This window comes from Phalaenopsis equestris, unplaced genomic scaffold (genome assembly GCF_001263595.1).
Source record: "Phalaenopsis equestris unplaced genomic scaffold, ASM126359v1 Scaffold000765, whole genome shotgun sequence".
Classification (NCBI taxonomy): Eukaryota; Viridiplantae; Streptophyta; class Magnoliopsida; order Asparagales; family Orchidaceae; genus Phalaenopsis; species Phalaenopsis equestris.
Window position 1 is genome coordinate 1302621 of NW_018165205.1, and position 15805 is coordinate 1318425.

The 15805-nt window shown below is 34.6% G+C and overlaps 1 protein-coding gene across 2 annotated transcripts in view; it reads right to left on the reverse strand.

Moving 5' to 3' along the window:
• LOC110031054 (DNA-binding protein SMUBP-2) overlaps positions 1-11048 on the reverse strand; it is a 37077-nt gene extending 26029 nt beyond the window's left edge. For both annotated transcript variants that reach the window (XM_020734090.1, XM_020734091.1), the window contains exons 1-2: positions 10117-11048; positions 8376-8684 (exon numbers count right to left, since the gene is read on the reverse strand). In XM_020734090.1, the coding sequence (XP_020589749.1) occupies positions 8376-8684; positions 10117-10927 (1120 nt within the window). In that variant the 5' untranslated portion in view covers positions 10928-11048. The remainder of the gene's footprint in view (positions 1-8375; positions 8685-10116) is intronic.
• Between the last annotated feature and the right edge of the window lie 4757 nt (positions 11049-15805).

Here is a 15805-nt window from a genome sequence, read left to right on the forward strand (position 1 = left end):
TAGGGAAAGGGTTTCTAGACTATGGATTAGGGGTGGCAGCGGTTATGGGCAGCTAGAACAGCAGGACAGTGTGAGGCAATAGTCCAAACAGCAGCAGATTGTTGTTTGGGTTGGTTAGACAGCAGAAAAAAAACTAAGGGAAAGCATTGCATGTTGCGGCAGTGAAGGTGGAAGGTTGGGACAACAAAGGCAGCGAGGACGAAAGAGAAGAAGGCGATAGGGTGGCTGGAACTCCAGAAAATAGCAATTGGGATGCTGTTGCAGACGGCTGCAGCGGGTACAGCGGCAGGAAGCAATGTGGGAAGATGCTGAATGGGATAGAAGGAAGATAATCACCACCTCATGAGAAATATACAACAAGAGCACCACCCAAGCCCTCAAATGCAACCCTCAAAGGGAAAAACGAATGTCAGCGACATTCCAGACAGAAATCTGAAATAAAAGTTACCAAAACCTGCTAATCCAACTAATACACACATATATAGGGAAGGACTAAAAAAACAAAGGATAAAACGGGGTTGTTTCGGTGGTCCGTCTCCCGTCTCCTACTATATGTTTTCCCACGGTACTGTAGCAGCTATATTACCGCGAGAAAATTGTGCAGTAAAAAGCTCCCGCGTCAATCTCCCGGGATTTGAGGAGTTTATAGTTCATTCGACTATGCTTCTGGCACCTCATAGCACAGAGTCAAGTCAAGTTGAAAATAGTAGAGATATTAAGTCCCCTGATAAGTCAATCAAGTAGATGTTGTCATTTCAAAGCACATTCTGGTAGAATAGGTATTCGTTCAACAAGAGCTGGCATTATGGAAAGACGAGTATTCTCACGAATCAGGTATAGAGTCATCCCATTTGTATATTGTTTCTTCCACTCTTCACACTTAGCGGCATGTAGATGATAAACCGTGTGAGGAGAAATCAACTCGGGCACCCCTCTCACTAGCAACCACTTAGGAGAGATCACTTCTTCGCTAATAGAACCTGAATCCCACTGAAAAATTTTCTTCCCCATGAAGCTCTTAAATGCACATTTCAAAGCAAGGGTTTATCCCTTCTATCTGGACATTTGCTGATGGGTACCATTTGAAATGAATCTAAAATCTATAAAACTCTATTTAATCTTTGAGACATGGCCCAAAAAGACCCCATTTCTGACGTATGGACCTCCTTTGCTAGGGGTAACTTAGAAATAAGTCTACATATCTGAATGGTCTATCAACCCAAATCACAATAGGAAAAGCAAATATTATTATTCAAAAGCAAATAAACAGCTACAACTCAAACATTGAAAAAAAAATTTACAACAAATACAACACAAGAACTCACAATAGGACGTATTTAAGTTGGTGGTGGTGGTCATTAAAGGTTTGGAAGTGTTGGTAGATGATTGGGATGGTTGGGTTAGTATGGATCTGATCTTCATGAAAAAAAATTCCTTTCTTTCACAAAAATTAACTTCAGGGGAGTATAATACAGATGGAGAAGATGATTTTTGGCACATTTCTGATCCACTAACAAGAATTACTCTAACACCAAATAGATCTGAAGTTCTTAATAAAAATAAATCGGAAATAATTGTTGAAAGTAATAAAAAATCAAGAGAATCCTAGTCAAAAGGCACTAGAAATTATCTTACCTAACACAGGGGAATAAATACTGCAGAATAAGACAACAGAACCTCTGGTTTATTCCAGGAAAAAACTCCATAAAAGGAAAAATATTCAAATTGAATCTTCCCTCTCAATCTGAAGAACGAATGATGGTCCTCAAGAAACACAGGTAATTTCCAATCCTGACCTTATTTTTTCATCAACAGAAGCTCAAGATTCAGAGGTTATGAATCAGGATCTTCCTATAGCCTTTAGAAAATGAACACGTTCTTGTACTACCAAACATCACATTACAAAATATCTATCCTACAAAACAATCTCACACAAACATCAAGTTATTTGATAAAAATTTTTAATCTGTCTGAACCCAGAACAATACAGAAAGCACTTAGTAATCCGAATTAGAGAATAGCAGTAAAGGAAGAGATGGATGTTCTGTTGAAAAATGGAATCTGGAAAGTTGTCACTTTCCCAAGAGATGGGTCTTCACTGTTAAAGTCAAAGCTGATAGGAGTGTCGAAAGATATAAAGCACAACTGGTAGCGAAAGGATTCACTCAGACTCAAGGAATTGACTATCATGAGACATTTGATCTGATAGCAAAGATAAATTATATTCGTGTTCTATTGTCCATAGCAGCAAACTGTGATTGATCCTTACATCAGCTCGATGCTTAAAGGAGGAGGTATTCATGGATCTTTCACCGGGATTTAAGAAGTTTGGAGAAGACGATGTGTGCTCGCGCCTGGTTTGAGAAGTTTGAAAAGGTGATTAAAAAGTATGGATATACTCAGAGTCAAGTTGATCATACTATGTTCTACAAATATTCAGAAACTGGTAAACTTGTTATACTTATTGTCTATGTCGATGATATTATCCTTTCAGGAGATGATCTTAAGAAAATTGAAACATTGAAAGGAATATTGGTCACAGAATTCGAGATTAAAAATCTTGCGCTGGTAAAGTACTTTCTCGGTATTGAATTTGTCAGATCAAAAGAGGGGATTTTTTTTAATCACCGGAAGTATGTACTTGACTTGCTCAGTGAAACTAAAATGCTTTGGTGCAAAGCAGCTGAAACCCCGATTAAACCAAATAAAAAATTACAAGTGACAAATGAAATAAATGGTGTTAATAAAGAACAATATCAGAGACTGATGGGAAGGCTACTCTACATTTCACACACTCGTCCTGATATAGCTTTCGTTGTTAGTATGGTAAGTCAGTTTATGCACTCTCCAAACGCTCATCACTTGGAGGTTGTGTATCAGATCCTTAGGTATCTGAAAGGAACGTCTGGAAGAGGGCTACTGTTCAAGAAAAATGAGCACTTAAAGATAGAAGCATTTACAGGCGCAGATCGGGTTGGGAGTATTACAGATAGAAGGTCAACCTCAGGGTACTATACATTTCTAGGAGGAAACTTAGTAACCTCGAGAAATAAGAAGCAAGTTGTCGTGGCAAGAAGCAGTGTTGAAGCTGAATTTAGATCTATGGCTTACGGGATATGTGAAATTCTATGGATTAGAAGAATTCTTTAGGAGTTAAAAATTCATAGTCTACCACCAATGAAGGTGTACTGTGATAATAAGTCTGCAATCGTCATCGCCCACAATACTATCCTTCATGATCGAACACAAAGTACATAGAGATAGACAGGCACTTCATCAAAGAAAAAATTGACAAAGTAGATATCTACATGGTGTACGTTTCTTCCCACAAACAAGCAGCAGATATTCTAACGAAAGATCTTCACAAGAGACAGTTCGACAGTTTAGTGTGCAAGTTGGCTCTAAAGGATATTTTCATGCCAACTTGAGGGGGAGTGTTGAAAATTCAATTTGATTTACAGCATTAATATTTTTTCCTTTTATAGATTAGTGTGTACCTGTACAAATCTTGCATAATTAGCTATGTAATATAATAGGAAATAGTTGTAAGCAATTAGGTAATTTCCTTATTTAAGATATAAGCAATTATGTAATTTTCTTATTTAGGAGGTGGTATTCCTATAAGTAGATGTACCTTGTAAATCATCAAAGTATGAAAGTATTTTCCTCTCTTTGTATTATTTTATTATTTTTTTTTTTTTGAAATGTCCGAGGGCTAATTTTATTGAAATTGAAAAGGTACATAAAGGTTGTATGAGAGGACCCAATAAAGGCACCATATCCATACGATACACAAACACTAACATCCTAAAAAAGATAAGACATAGATAAAACTCTAAAGTTCATAACTCACAGAAAATCAATTGCTAGGGACGGCCAGTTTGGTCCTGCCTCTGCCTCTGTATCTAGAAACGGAGCCAGCTAACAAATTGTTGAGTGTTGTGTCATTACCCGAAGTTACTAAAGTATCATCTATTAAGTTCCCAAGCTGGGGTGTGCCTCCATTCTTCTTTTTCTTCCTAGATGTGTATACATGTCGTTCATCATCCGAAGACTGGCTCATTTGATCAGTGTGATCAACAGATTGTCGGGCATGTAGAAGATAATGAGCCCCTAGCTCCTGATTAACAGTAACAACATTCTCATTCTGAAGAGATGGTAAATCTGTCTCCTCAGCACCTGATGCTTCCTGAGGTTGTGGAGCTGCGATACTATCCCGATTATTGGACCGAAGAATATCCTTTAGAGGTAAAGATCTTGCAGTATTATTTTCAATAGTGATAGAGACTGTAGAATGCCCAAGTGAACCATCTGTCAATACATCAGTCAGAAGAACACAAATAATATTGTCTCCGGTAGTGTATATATATATATATAATGACTAAAAAGGAAGGAAGGATAATAGGAAAGAAAGAATAAGAAAGGAAAAGAGAACTGTTTCAGCGGCTCGTCCCCCATCTCCTGCTATGTTTTCATGTGATATTGTGGCAGCTACAGTACCGAAAGAAAATTTTGCATGAAAAAGCTTCTGCATCAATGCCACAATGGATCTTGAACTTCATTAAATATTTAAATTTTAAGCAAATATTTACCTAAAATAAAATTTCAAACTTCTACTTTATATCAAAATTTAATATTAAGATTTGTAAATTATGTCTTTATAATAATAAATTAAATCAATATATCAATGATTTATGTTATGTTTATAGATTATCTTTAATTTTATGAGTTTTTTTTTTCTTTAATGAGGCTTGCGCCTCATTCTGCCCCGTGGCTTATACCTCACATCGCGAAGGTAAAACATCTTATTTCCCGATTTCGGCTTTTTAAATTTTAACGTTTTCTAACTTTGTATCAAAATAGATTAATAAAATGTGAATTGTGGCTTTTTGTATATTTTTTATTTATGATTTCATCTTAGGTTTGTATTCTTAAACCCTAGATCATTAATCATTTTATATCAACATGTCAAACTAATTTAGTACAATCTTGATTGGAAGTCAACTTAAACCTTCTTCCATTTTGTTTCATTGGAAGTTGTATCAATAACAACAACAACAACAAAGCCTTAATCCCAATACGTAGGGTCGGCTACATGAATCATTTTTCTCCATTACGTCCTTGTCATGATTTTTTTCGACAAGTTTTACACTGATTGTCGACTACCTAACGCAACCCTCCACTTTTCACATCAAGGTTTGGAACCGACAATGGCAGTGTTGTTCTTAAATTGTTGGAAGTTAATTCATTAATTGAATCAACGATTTGGACAAATAAAATATCAATTAAATCAATTTATTGATGTGCAAATGGTGCCCCTAATCTAATAATTCTCAAGCCCCTCGTGCTAACAACAAAAATGCTAACACTAAAAAACCTTTGAATTAATCAAAACTTAGCATGGAATGAAGAGTGGAGAGAAAGAATATTAGTAAATCCCACAATCATGCAAATGATTTCATCTTAGAATAACTGAATCATTCTCTTTATCCATTACTAGCACGGAAACCATAAGTCTTATATAAATATTGCACAAATGATTATTATTATCATAGAAAAATAGCAAGATTAGAATGTGTTATCTTTAGAAAAATTCAGAAATCAATATTTATTCTTTTAATTGAGCATATTCACCCTACTATTTTCTTCTTTTATACTCGCATTGCAAGTCAATATATTAGTACTAACTTTTAATCAACAATACATATATATTTTCTTTATATTAACATGGTATTAGAGTGATGTTTCACCATTCTCCCTCACTACCATCCCACTTTGATGCCATAACAACCTTTGTTGCCCTCTTCGCTCCCTGTCAACAAGCCCTTGTCTTCATCGTCATCATTCATAAACCACACTCTAGCCACATCATCCTCATGCAACCCTTACCCTATCCGTAGCGCTTTACATTGCTACTCACAATGCAATGCCATGCCATGCCACCCTTACCCTATCCGTAGCGCTTTACATTGCTACTCACAATGCCATGCCATGCCATGCCACGCCACAAATGCTTTTTCCTTCACCATGTGTTTCTTTCTTCACCACAACATCGCCATTTATCCCAACCAAATGCACTCCATTAAGCGATCTCATCAATATCCTGCTAAACATCTGCAATTGAGTTACATAGCTCAAACCTCACCCATATGCACTTTAGAGCTTGCAACCCACCGTCCACATGCTCCAATTACTCCTAGAAAAGACACATCACCTTCTAATCTGATTTATTGCTCCCAAATTCGATAACTAACCTCGAGCCAATCATTCACATGAACATACAATGCACTCTTGCCTGCTTGTTTTCTTTCCCTCCTATATTTCTAGCAATACTTCATTCGTTTTCATAATACCAACCTTCTAAGAACCTCATTATTCCCACAACTTTTATGATTTGAAGTTTCCTCTCTCCTCTCCACTAATGTCATGATGTCTCGCTCTTCTGATGCTACCAATTTCATATTCTTACTCTCTTAAGATTACTCTAACTGACTATTCCAACAAACCATATAAATCAAGGTCTCATGCAGCCTGTTCATCTTGATTTATTGTAACTTACTCAACTAGTATGTCGCTAGTTTTCGATTAAAGCTTTACATCATATGATATGTAACCGACAATTATTCTCATTCCTTACATTAACTCCTCTCCCATCTGCTATTATTGTCAATGAAACTCCTCTGGTCTAAGGAAAAGAATTTGTTTGTGCTTCCTCTTAAATTTTGATAGTTTTCTCTATATTCCAAATTTCCTATCAATCTTTTGTCTATATATTGTCAAACAAAGACTCAAAATTCTCAATAATATTTTATCCTACTTACTATTTTTTATGATCTCAACACAAGGAAGATGATTGATGGAGTTACTGAAGATGGGGTTATTTATTACTTCTATATTCTGTATTGCACTGTTTTGTAGCAATTTCCCCCTTATCAATGGTACTAACGTCTAGGTGACGCTCCTCACCTTCTTTAGAGCTTCACTCTCCATTTTTTGTTTTCAAATATGAATGTGATGCATGTGAGTTTGGCAAACATCATCATAGCCCCTTTCCCTTGCCCTCAAATTTTGAGTTGGTTCGCTCAACATATGGAAACTAAGTCTAGTTAGTTCCCATCTTTACTTCTAATATTCATTTCGTTCATTGAAGGCAATATCGAAGTCACATTGGTTTACTAATTAATATGTCAATTAGAGGCTTTATCAATATTCAAATCAATATATCAAGCAATTAAAATTTAACTTTCTATTTAAATCAACACTCTTTAAATAGATAATTCTTTTAAATTTATAAAATCTTCTTTTTAATTTTCTATGTTGTCAATGACATTATACACTAATTATCATTGAAAATAAAATAATATTTATAGAAGATATTTATCATCAAAGATTGGCATCTCAAAAAATTTTCTCAGCCATAGGCCTTGATGGAATTTGACTCGTGGGTAAGAGCCCTATTGATTCTCCTATGAAACTCTTTGTTCATCCGAGGATGATGAAAGTTGTACACGACATTGATGTTCTGTTGACAAAATTATCTAACCATCACTTGTCATGGTGTATCCTTTGTTGTCAAAGCAATCAGTCAATATATATAAAATTCAGAGAAACAACACTAGAAAGTTACCCTAAAAATTTTGAGATACATCAGAAAATTTCCAAAAAAGAAAATTTTGGTCTTTCATAAATATAAAGATTTGAGGATTGAAGTATTTTCCAATGGCAATAATGCTAGATTTATTAAAAATTAAGAACCAGCTTCAGGATATTATATTTTTGCAGGCAGAAAACTTGTAATTTATAGAAGTAAGATACAAATAGTTGTAGCTAGATTGGATGTTGATGCTAAATACCATACCATGGCTCATTCTGCTTATGAAATGATGTAAATCAGGACTTTTGTAGAAGAATTTGGCTTTCCTGCTACACAATCTATGATCCATAGCTGTGATAATTAGGCAACAATCTACATTGCAAGCAATCTTATATTCTACGAAAGGATATATTGAAGTTGGCTATTAATTCATCAAGAATGTAATCATGCTAAGAAGATCATCTCTCCTCATATACCAAGTAAAGAAAAAATGGCTAAGAAAATCACCACCTCTTCATATTCCAACATTACTATCAAGTCGTAACTTTTGGTATATACACTCCTACTTAAGGGAAAGTGTTATTATAGAAAAATAATAAAATTGAAAGGTGCCATATTATCTTTTTCTCTTTAATATAATTGCCCTAGGGCTTTTTTCAATATATATATATATATATATATGCACGCAATATTAAGAAAGATATGGTAACTAGAAATGATTAGAACAACGATAAGAAACCATGAAAGAGATAAAAATACATAAAAAAGACATCCAGCTTACCTGTAGAAGAGCTGATAGCATTCAGATTACAAATTGTGTCACATTGCTCTTGCTGTGACTGTCCATGGCTAACAAGGTACTCAATTGGTTTCAATAACTCAGAGTTCTCATGAGGATGAGGGACAGCATCTAACTCTTCCTGAGTAAATTCTAGCTCTGCATCCCGTTCGATACGAAGAAGTTCTGACATATGATTAACGAAGTCCTCTATCTTTGCCTGCACTATTGTTGCTTTCTGTAGCTGCATTCCAAGACCACTAGTCATATTTTGGTTCTCTGGTATTTTTTGTACAGCAGCTCGATGCTGGGCTACAAATACATTTTGTAATGCAAGCAATATTTATTCTGCTGCAGTGTTTCATAGACAAGAAAGACAAATGACAGCTATAAAGGTACAAAGATGAGAAATGAAATGTCCATTAAAGAGTTATACCATGCACCACAAAATTTTGGAAGCAAGCTGGTCATAAATTCTGTCAAAAATGTTCTTACTTTCTCTAAACCCCTCTAATTCCATGCACCGTGTTTTAAAAATCAAAATTGAGCATTATAGTTCAGGGAGAAATGGTGAATAGTATATGGGGATCGTTTTTAAAGGAATTCCAGCTAAAGGAAAAGTATACGTGAATGCTATTTGTACACAGATAATTGCCCACCACGGCCTCAAATGGAATAAGCATTGGACCAATTCCAAGCTAATGGACACCTGAAGAATCGCGCGACTCAAAGCCTGTCATCAGGACCTATTATACACCTCGTCAAGCCCATCGAGGACACCTGCTGGATTGACCTGCCAGACTTAAATCAACCTGACAGATTGAAGTTCCGACTACCACTTTCCAAGGAGCTGATACGCTCGTTAGATCCGTCTGAGAAGTTCGCCCCGGCTAGTGATCCTCGAGATTGACAAATAGCCGAAGTAAGGTTCAACTTTAAAATGATTGACATATGCTCTATCATCATTTATGAGCCACTTGATATTTGTGTCATGATCCTTTCAGCAAAACGCCATAAAAAAATTTTGTATTATACAGACCATAATTTATATTCTTTGCTCTTTATGTATTTTGGGGGAGGACAACCTTTAACATGGAGGCAGATTTATCAATTTAAGTGGTTTTTTCCTCTTTTTCTCTCTCAATCTCTTTCTCTAGGTCTCCCTCGCTCGTTTTGGTTGAAAGGACTAGTTCTTAACATTGAAAAGTGACCTCACATATTCGGCTTTTGATGTAATTACCAAGCCATTTGTTGCCTTGATTAGCATATATTCCGTATCAGCAACATTTTACCGGTTACAGGTCTAGAGTTCATAGCCCTAACAGTTTTACTGTCACAATGCAAAGCATGTCTACAAGATGATTGATAACACCACACCAAAAAAGCAGGAAGCATGGTTGGTTACAATTATGCAGATAAAACGAGCAAATGCAATTTTTTTAGTCCAAACATACCAGCCTGCCATTCTATTCACGAAAAGAATCTCTACATTCGATCAAAGTGAAAGCATACTTTTTCTATTATTTTGCTTTATCGATGAACTGTAAGCCAACAGCCACAATACAGAATTCAGACCAGTTTTATAGTTTACATAAAGTTTACAGATGTGTAGATAATCACGAGTCGATAAAAGGCGCATAGCTAGGGACTAAGAAATAAATGACAATTCAGAAGATGGATTGATCATTAATCGCCGCGTGCTCTATGCTCAATTTAAATTAGTGGAACGAGAAAAGATAGGTACCCGAGCTTGCAAATTCTTTGAGGAGCTTCCAGGATTCGGTGGCGTGCCAGTCAGGGAAGACTGACTTGCTCTGGAAATCCTGAAGGATATCACGGAGCTCGCGCTGGAAGTGATCGAAGAGAGTGGGGTAATGGGTACTGACCTTGAAGCAGAGGGCTTCCTGGCCTTTTGGCATCGGTATTGCATTAAGGTAAGGCTGAGCTTGGATTACAAATGCCAGACTTCCTGTTCCAGCGTCATTTCCATTCAGGAGTTTTGATGTTTCCGTCACCCCCACTCCAAGGCTCAGCCGCTGCCTCAGCTCAGAGAACTCGCCCAAAATCTCCGCCGATGCCAAATCTGCAGCCATTGATCGCATTCCCTGGGAGATCCACCGGACGACACACCTCCCGAGCTCCCGTCGACCTAGAGGGTCTCCGTTCTGGTATAGCGTCCGGACGCTGATGGATGCCTCTTCCGCCGATGGGATGCACTCCGCCGCCATTTCTCCGCTTTTCTTTTTATGCCGTTGCTGGCGGCGAAGCTCATCTCCAGTGTTCTTTGTTCTGCTGCTGCTGCTGTTGTTCTGCAGGAGAGATGACGATGGCGATGATGATGCCGATATTGACTGCCGTTGGTTAGAATATGGCTTCATTCCCCTGTTAGCAGCTCCGCGGCCGCCATCATTGCAGATGTGACGCGGAGAGAAACTAGAGGCATGCAGGCGAGAAAAAGAGGTGAAGTTTATCCTCTTAGGAAGAAAAGTAGGAGAGATGCCGATGGCGTTCACTGCCGCAGAAGAACTTCGGTAGTTAGGCGGCGCAGCAGCCATCTTGTTACTATGGTGACTAACTTTCTCCACCCAAAATGAACCCTTACTCCACAATTAGCTCACTTCTCCTGCAACAGCCAGCGCCGCGGCAGGGAGCTTCAGAAGAGCGAACTACCTGGACTCCTACACACTCCAAAAAATTATATATTTTTCCGCTCTTTAGACTCTCATTTTTGTCCATCCGATTAGGCGAAAGAAAGAAGAGGCTGCCAAGAATGCACGCCACCAATGATTAGATAATTTAATAGGTTTGTTAATAGCAATTTCATAAAAGTTGTATAACCTTTAGGGGGTTATGTTTGAAAAAAAAAATTTGTTGTGGAACATCAAGAAGAAACTGTTATTATTGACAAAACTCAGGAAGAAACCTTAAGATGAAAAACAAGTCTGAGTGGTAGCTTGAACAACCATGAGGTCATATTTGTTTATGGTTCTGGTGATAATATTACAAATTTGACCTCATTGTTAAGTTTGAAATAAAATTTATTTATATTGTAAATTTGTAAGCTCTATTTTTTGAGTGGTTCGATACATGTAATATTTAATATTCCAATGAGATCATATCGATTGTGTGCTGACGAAATGCACAGATAAAAATCATATCTTTACCCTCAAAATAAGTTAAATTAGCTCAAATTTGCTATAGATCTTCTTTGCTTTGACTTTTATTTTCTAGTGTATTGCTACATAAGCTATTGAACATTTCTTCAAATCCAACATTGTTGCAACAGTTGTAGTTATGTATTTAGAACACATAGGATAATGTAACTATAAAGCAAAGAATATTATTTTGTAGGGATTTAGTACATATATTATTAAATATTTTTTAAAATATTGCCTTTTTTTCTTTTTAAATGCAATTGGTGCTTGAAATAAAAAATCTAAATACAAAATGATCTGAAAAATTTTTCTCTACAAAATCATGTTGTATTTTTGTTTTTCCTCTAGCATATGATTGGCTAATTTATCTCAGTATAACTACTACAAAAATGTTGTACTAAAGGGCATGCAGCAAAATTGAGTCTAGTTAAAAATCTAAATAAAAACAAAAAAAAAAATTGTATAGAAAAAGAATGAGTGTTTAATTTTTATATTTTCTCTTGGCTAGGATTGATTGATTTATCCACTACATAATCATGTTATATTAGTTGTACTGAATTATCTCGGTACAAGGTACAACTGATACAAATACAGTTGTACTGAAGAGAAATAAGCAATGTTGTATCAATTGTTAAAAATCTAAAAAAAAAGTAAAAAATTTAAATATATAAATGATGAATTTTTTATTTTTGTTTTTTTTTTCAGTACATACGATTGGTTAATTTATCCTTCTTACAACTATCTTTTATTGGTTGTTATGATTTATTCTAATACAACCGATACAACACGGATCTACTGAAGGGAAGGCTACAAAGTTTAGTCTGGTTAAAAATCTGAATAAAAAAAAATTGTATATAGAAAGGATGAATTTTTAATATTTTTTTCCTCTTATATAGGATTTTATCCTTTGTACAACTATGTTTTGTTGGTTGTCCTGATTTATTCAAGTATAACCAATACAACACAGTTATACTTAAGTGAGGTCTGCAAAGTTTAGTTTGCTTAAAAATCTGAATTAAAAGAAGTTGTATATAGGAAGGATGAATTTTTAATATTTGTTATTCCTTATAGCTAGGATTGGCTGATTTATCCTTTGTACAACCAAGTTGTATATTCTATTGATTTATGTCACTATAACTGATATAACACGGTTGTATTAAAGGGAACTAAACAATGTTTTTTATAGAAAAGATGAATTTTTAATTTTTGTCTCTCATTGTTGTTGGGTTAGCTGATTTATCTCTTATACAACCCTGTTGTAATTGTTATATTGATTTATCTCAGCATAACCAATACAATGCGGTTGCACTGAAGGAAATGCAGCAAAGTTGAGTCTAGTTAAAAATCTATATAAAAATATAAAAATTATACATAGAAAGAATGAGTTTTTAACTTTTGTTCTTTTCTCGTGGCTAGGATTGGCTGATTTATTCTTTGTACAACCATGTTGTGTTGGTTATATTGAAGAGAAATAAACAATGTTGTATCGGTAGTAAAAAATCTAAAGAAAAATTAAAAAAAAGTATATCGAAAGAATGAATTTTTAATTATTTTCCTCGTGCATACAATTGGCTAATTTATCCCTTTTGCAACTATGTTTTATTTGTTGAACTTATTTATCCCAGTACACTTAATACAACACAGTTGTACTGAATAGAAGTCTGCAAAGTTCAGTCTGATTAAAAATGTAAATAAAAACAAAGAAAAAGTTGTATATATAAAGAATGAGTTTTTAATTTTTGTTTTTTCCACTTAACTAGAATTTGTTGATTTATCCCTTATGCAACCATGTTGTATTGGTTGTACTAATTTATCTTATACAATCAATACAGCATGATTGTACTAAAAAGAAATAAGCAATGTTGTATCGGTCATCAAAATTCTGAATAAAAATAAAAAAATTGTATAAAGAAAAGATGAATTTTTAATTTTATTTTTCCTTGTTGCTATGATTAGCTAATTTATCCCTTGCACAACCATAATGTATTAGTTGAACAGATTTATCCCTTGTATAATCATATTGTATCGGTTGTATTGATTTTTCTCAATACAACTGATACAACATGATTGCACTGAAGTAAAATAAGCAATGATATGTCAGTTGTGAAAATTCTGAATAAAAATAAAAAAATGTATATAGAAAGGATACTTTTTTAATTTTGTTTTTCCTCATTGTTAGGATTGGTTGATTTTGATCTATCTCAGTATAACTGATAAAACACGGTTGTACTGAATGAACATAAGCAATGTTGTTTTGGTTGCAAAAAAAATGAAGAAAAAGTTTATATATAAAGGATGAATTTTTAATTTTGTTTTACCTTGTGCATACAATTGGTTGATTTACCCTTGTACAACCATGTTTTACTTGTTGTACTTATTTATCACAGTACAATCGATAAAACATGGTTGTACTGAAGGGAAGATTGTAATATTTTATACATATAATGAGTTTTTAATTTTTTTTTTCCTCGTGGTCGGGATTGGATGATTTTTCCCTTATACAATCATGTTGTAATTGTTGTACTTATTTATCTCAGTATAAACAATACAACAGGGATGTACTGAAGGGAAATAAGTAATGTTATATTGGTTGTAAAAATTCTAAATAAAAATTTAAAAAAAAAATTGTATATAGAAAGGATGAATTTTTATTTTTTTTATTTTCCTCGTTGCTATGATTGGTTGATTTATCCATTGTACAACCATATTATATTGGTTGTACTGATTGATACAACATGGTTGTACCGAATGGAGCTAAACAATGTTATATTGACTGTACTGATTTATTTTTTATTGAAGTTGAAGGACACTAGGTCAGAATTGACAAGTGATGACATCAATCAAAACAATTATGAACCAATTGTAGAGAAATTATTTGGTACGATTGTTGACAACGAAAAGAAGCATAGGATATGTACTGCACTTATGCCCACTCTTGTAGATTCAATGTAAGGAAGGATCATTTGTTTTACTGTCCAAGTACAAGGAATATAAAATCAAAGGATTTTGTATGTTTAAAGGCTGATTTTAAGAAATGACCCAATCTAAACATTAGGGTGAAGTTTCATAAATCGGACACTAGGACTGGCTGTGAGGCAATGATTAGATTTCATATTGATCTTGAGGGTAGTTGGACTGTGAATAAATTTACGAATAACCACAATCATTCATTATTCATGCTAATTGATCAACATCTGTTAAGATCACACAGGGGAATCAACAAAGATCAAATATATGTGTTGCAATTGATGACATAAGCACGAATTAGAGAAATTGATGCATTTGAGTATCTTACTGAGGATGTGGGGGGAATAGAGAATGTTTCTTTTATGGAAAGAGAAGCATATAATTATTTACAAAAAAAATAAAAGATCAAGAATTGAGTGCGGAGATACTAATGCTTGAATGCAATTAGATAATATTCAAGGAAAGACAGATTGAAGATAATATGTTTGCATGAGATGTCCAATTTGATAAGTCAGGTAGGCTAACTAACTTTTTTTGGACTAATGGCATAACAAGGGTTGACTACGACTGTTTCGGCGATGTCATAATTTTTTATACAAGCTATCGATTTAACAAGTATAATTTAGTTTGTGCTCCTTTTGTGGGACATAATCGTTATTGGCAAAATAATTTGTTTGAAGTAGCATTTTTATTAGAAAAGACAATTGAGTTCTTCACTTGGCTATTCAAAATTTTTATTCACTTAATGGATGATGAGTATTTTGTAACAATATTCGTTGATGAAGAACAAGCAATGGAAAAGACTATAGAAGTTGTGTTGCCCCACACTCAACATAAACTATGCCAATGACATGTCTATAAAAATACTTCTTTGAAAGTGCATTGCTTAAATGGCAACAAGACAGTAAAAAGACTATTTTGCACATTCATGAGTAAATGTGATACAAAAGGAGATTTTGAGCAAGCATGGTCTGAGATGATTGAAAAAGAAAACCTCCAAGATAATTATTGGATAAATAAGTTATATAGAATTAAAATCAAGTGGTCTACAACATTTAATAAAGATACTTTATATATTAAAATTCTATCAACACAACACAGTGAGTCTACAAATAATGTGTGTAATGGAATTTCTAAGCCTACAAGCTCCATCACCGATTATTTTCTGGGATTGGAAAAGATCATGGATACATGGAGAAGAAAGGAACAAGAAGAGGATTTTAAACGTGACTAGTCTAAATTGTTCTCATTGTCAGAAGCAACTTGATTCTGAAGCAAATCACAACTTTCTACACAAGGACGCTATATTCC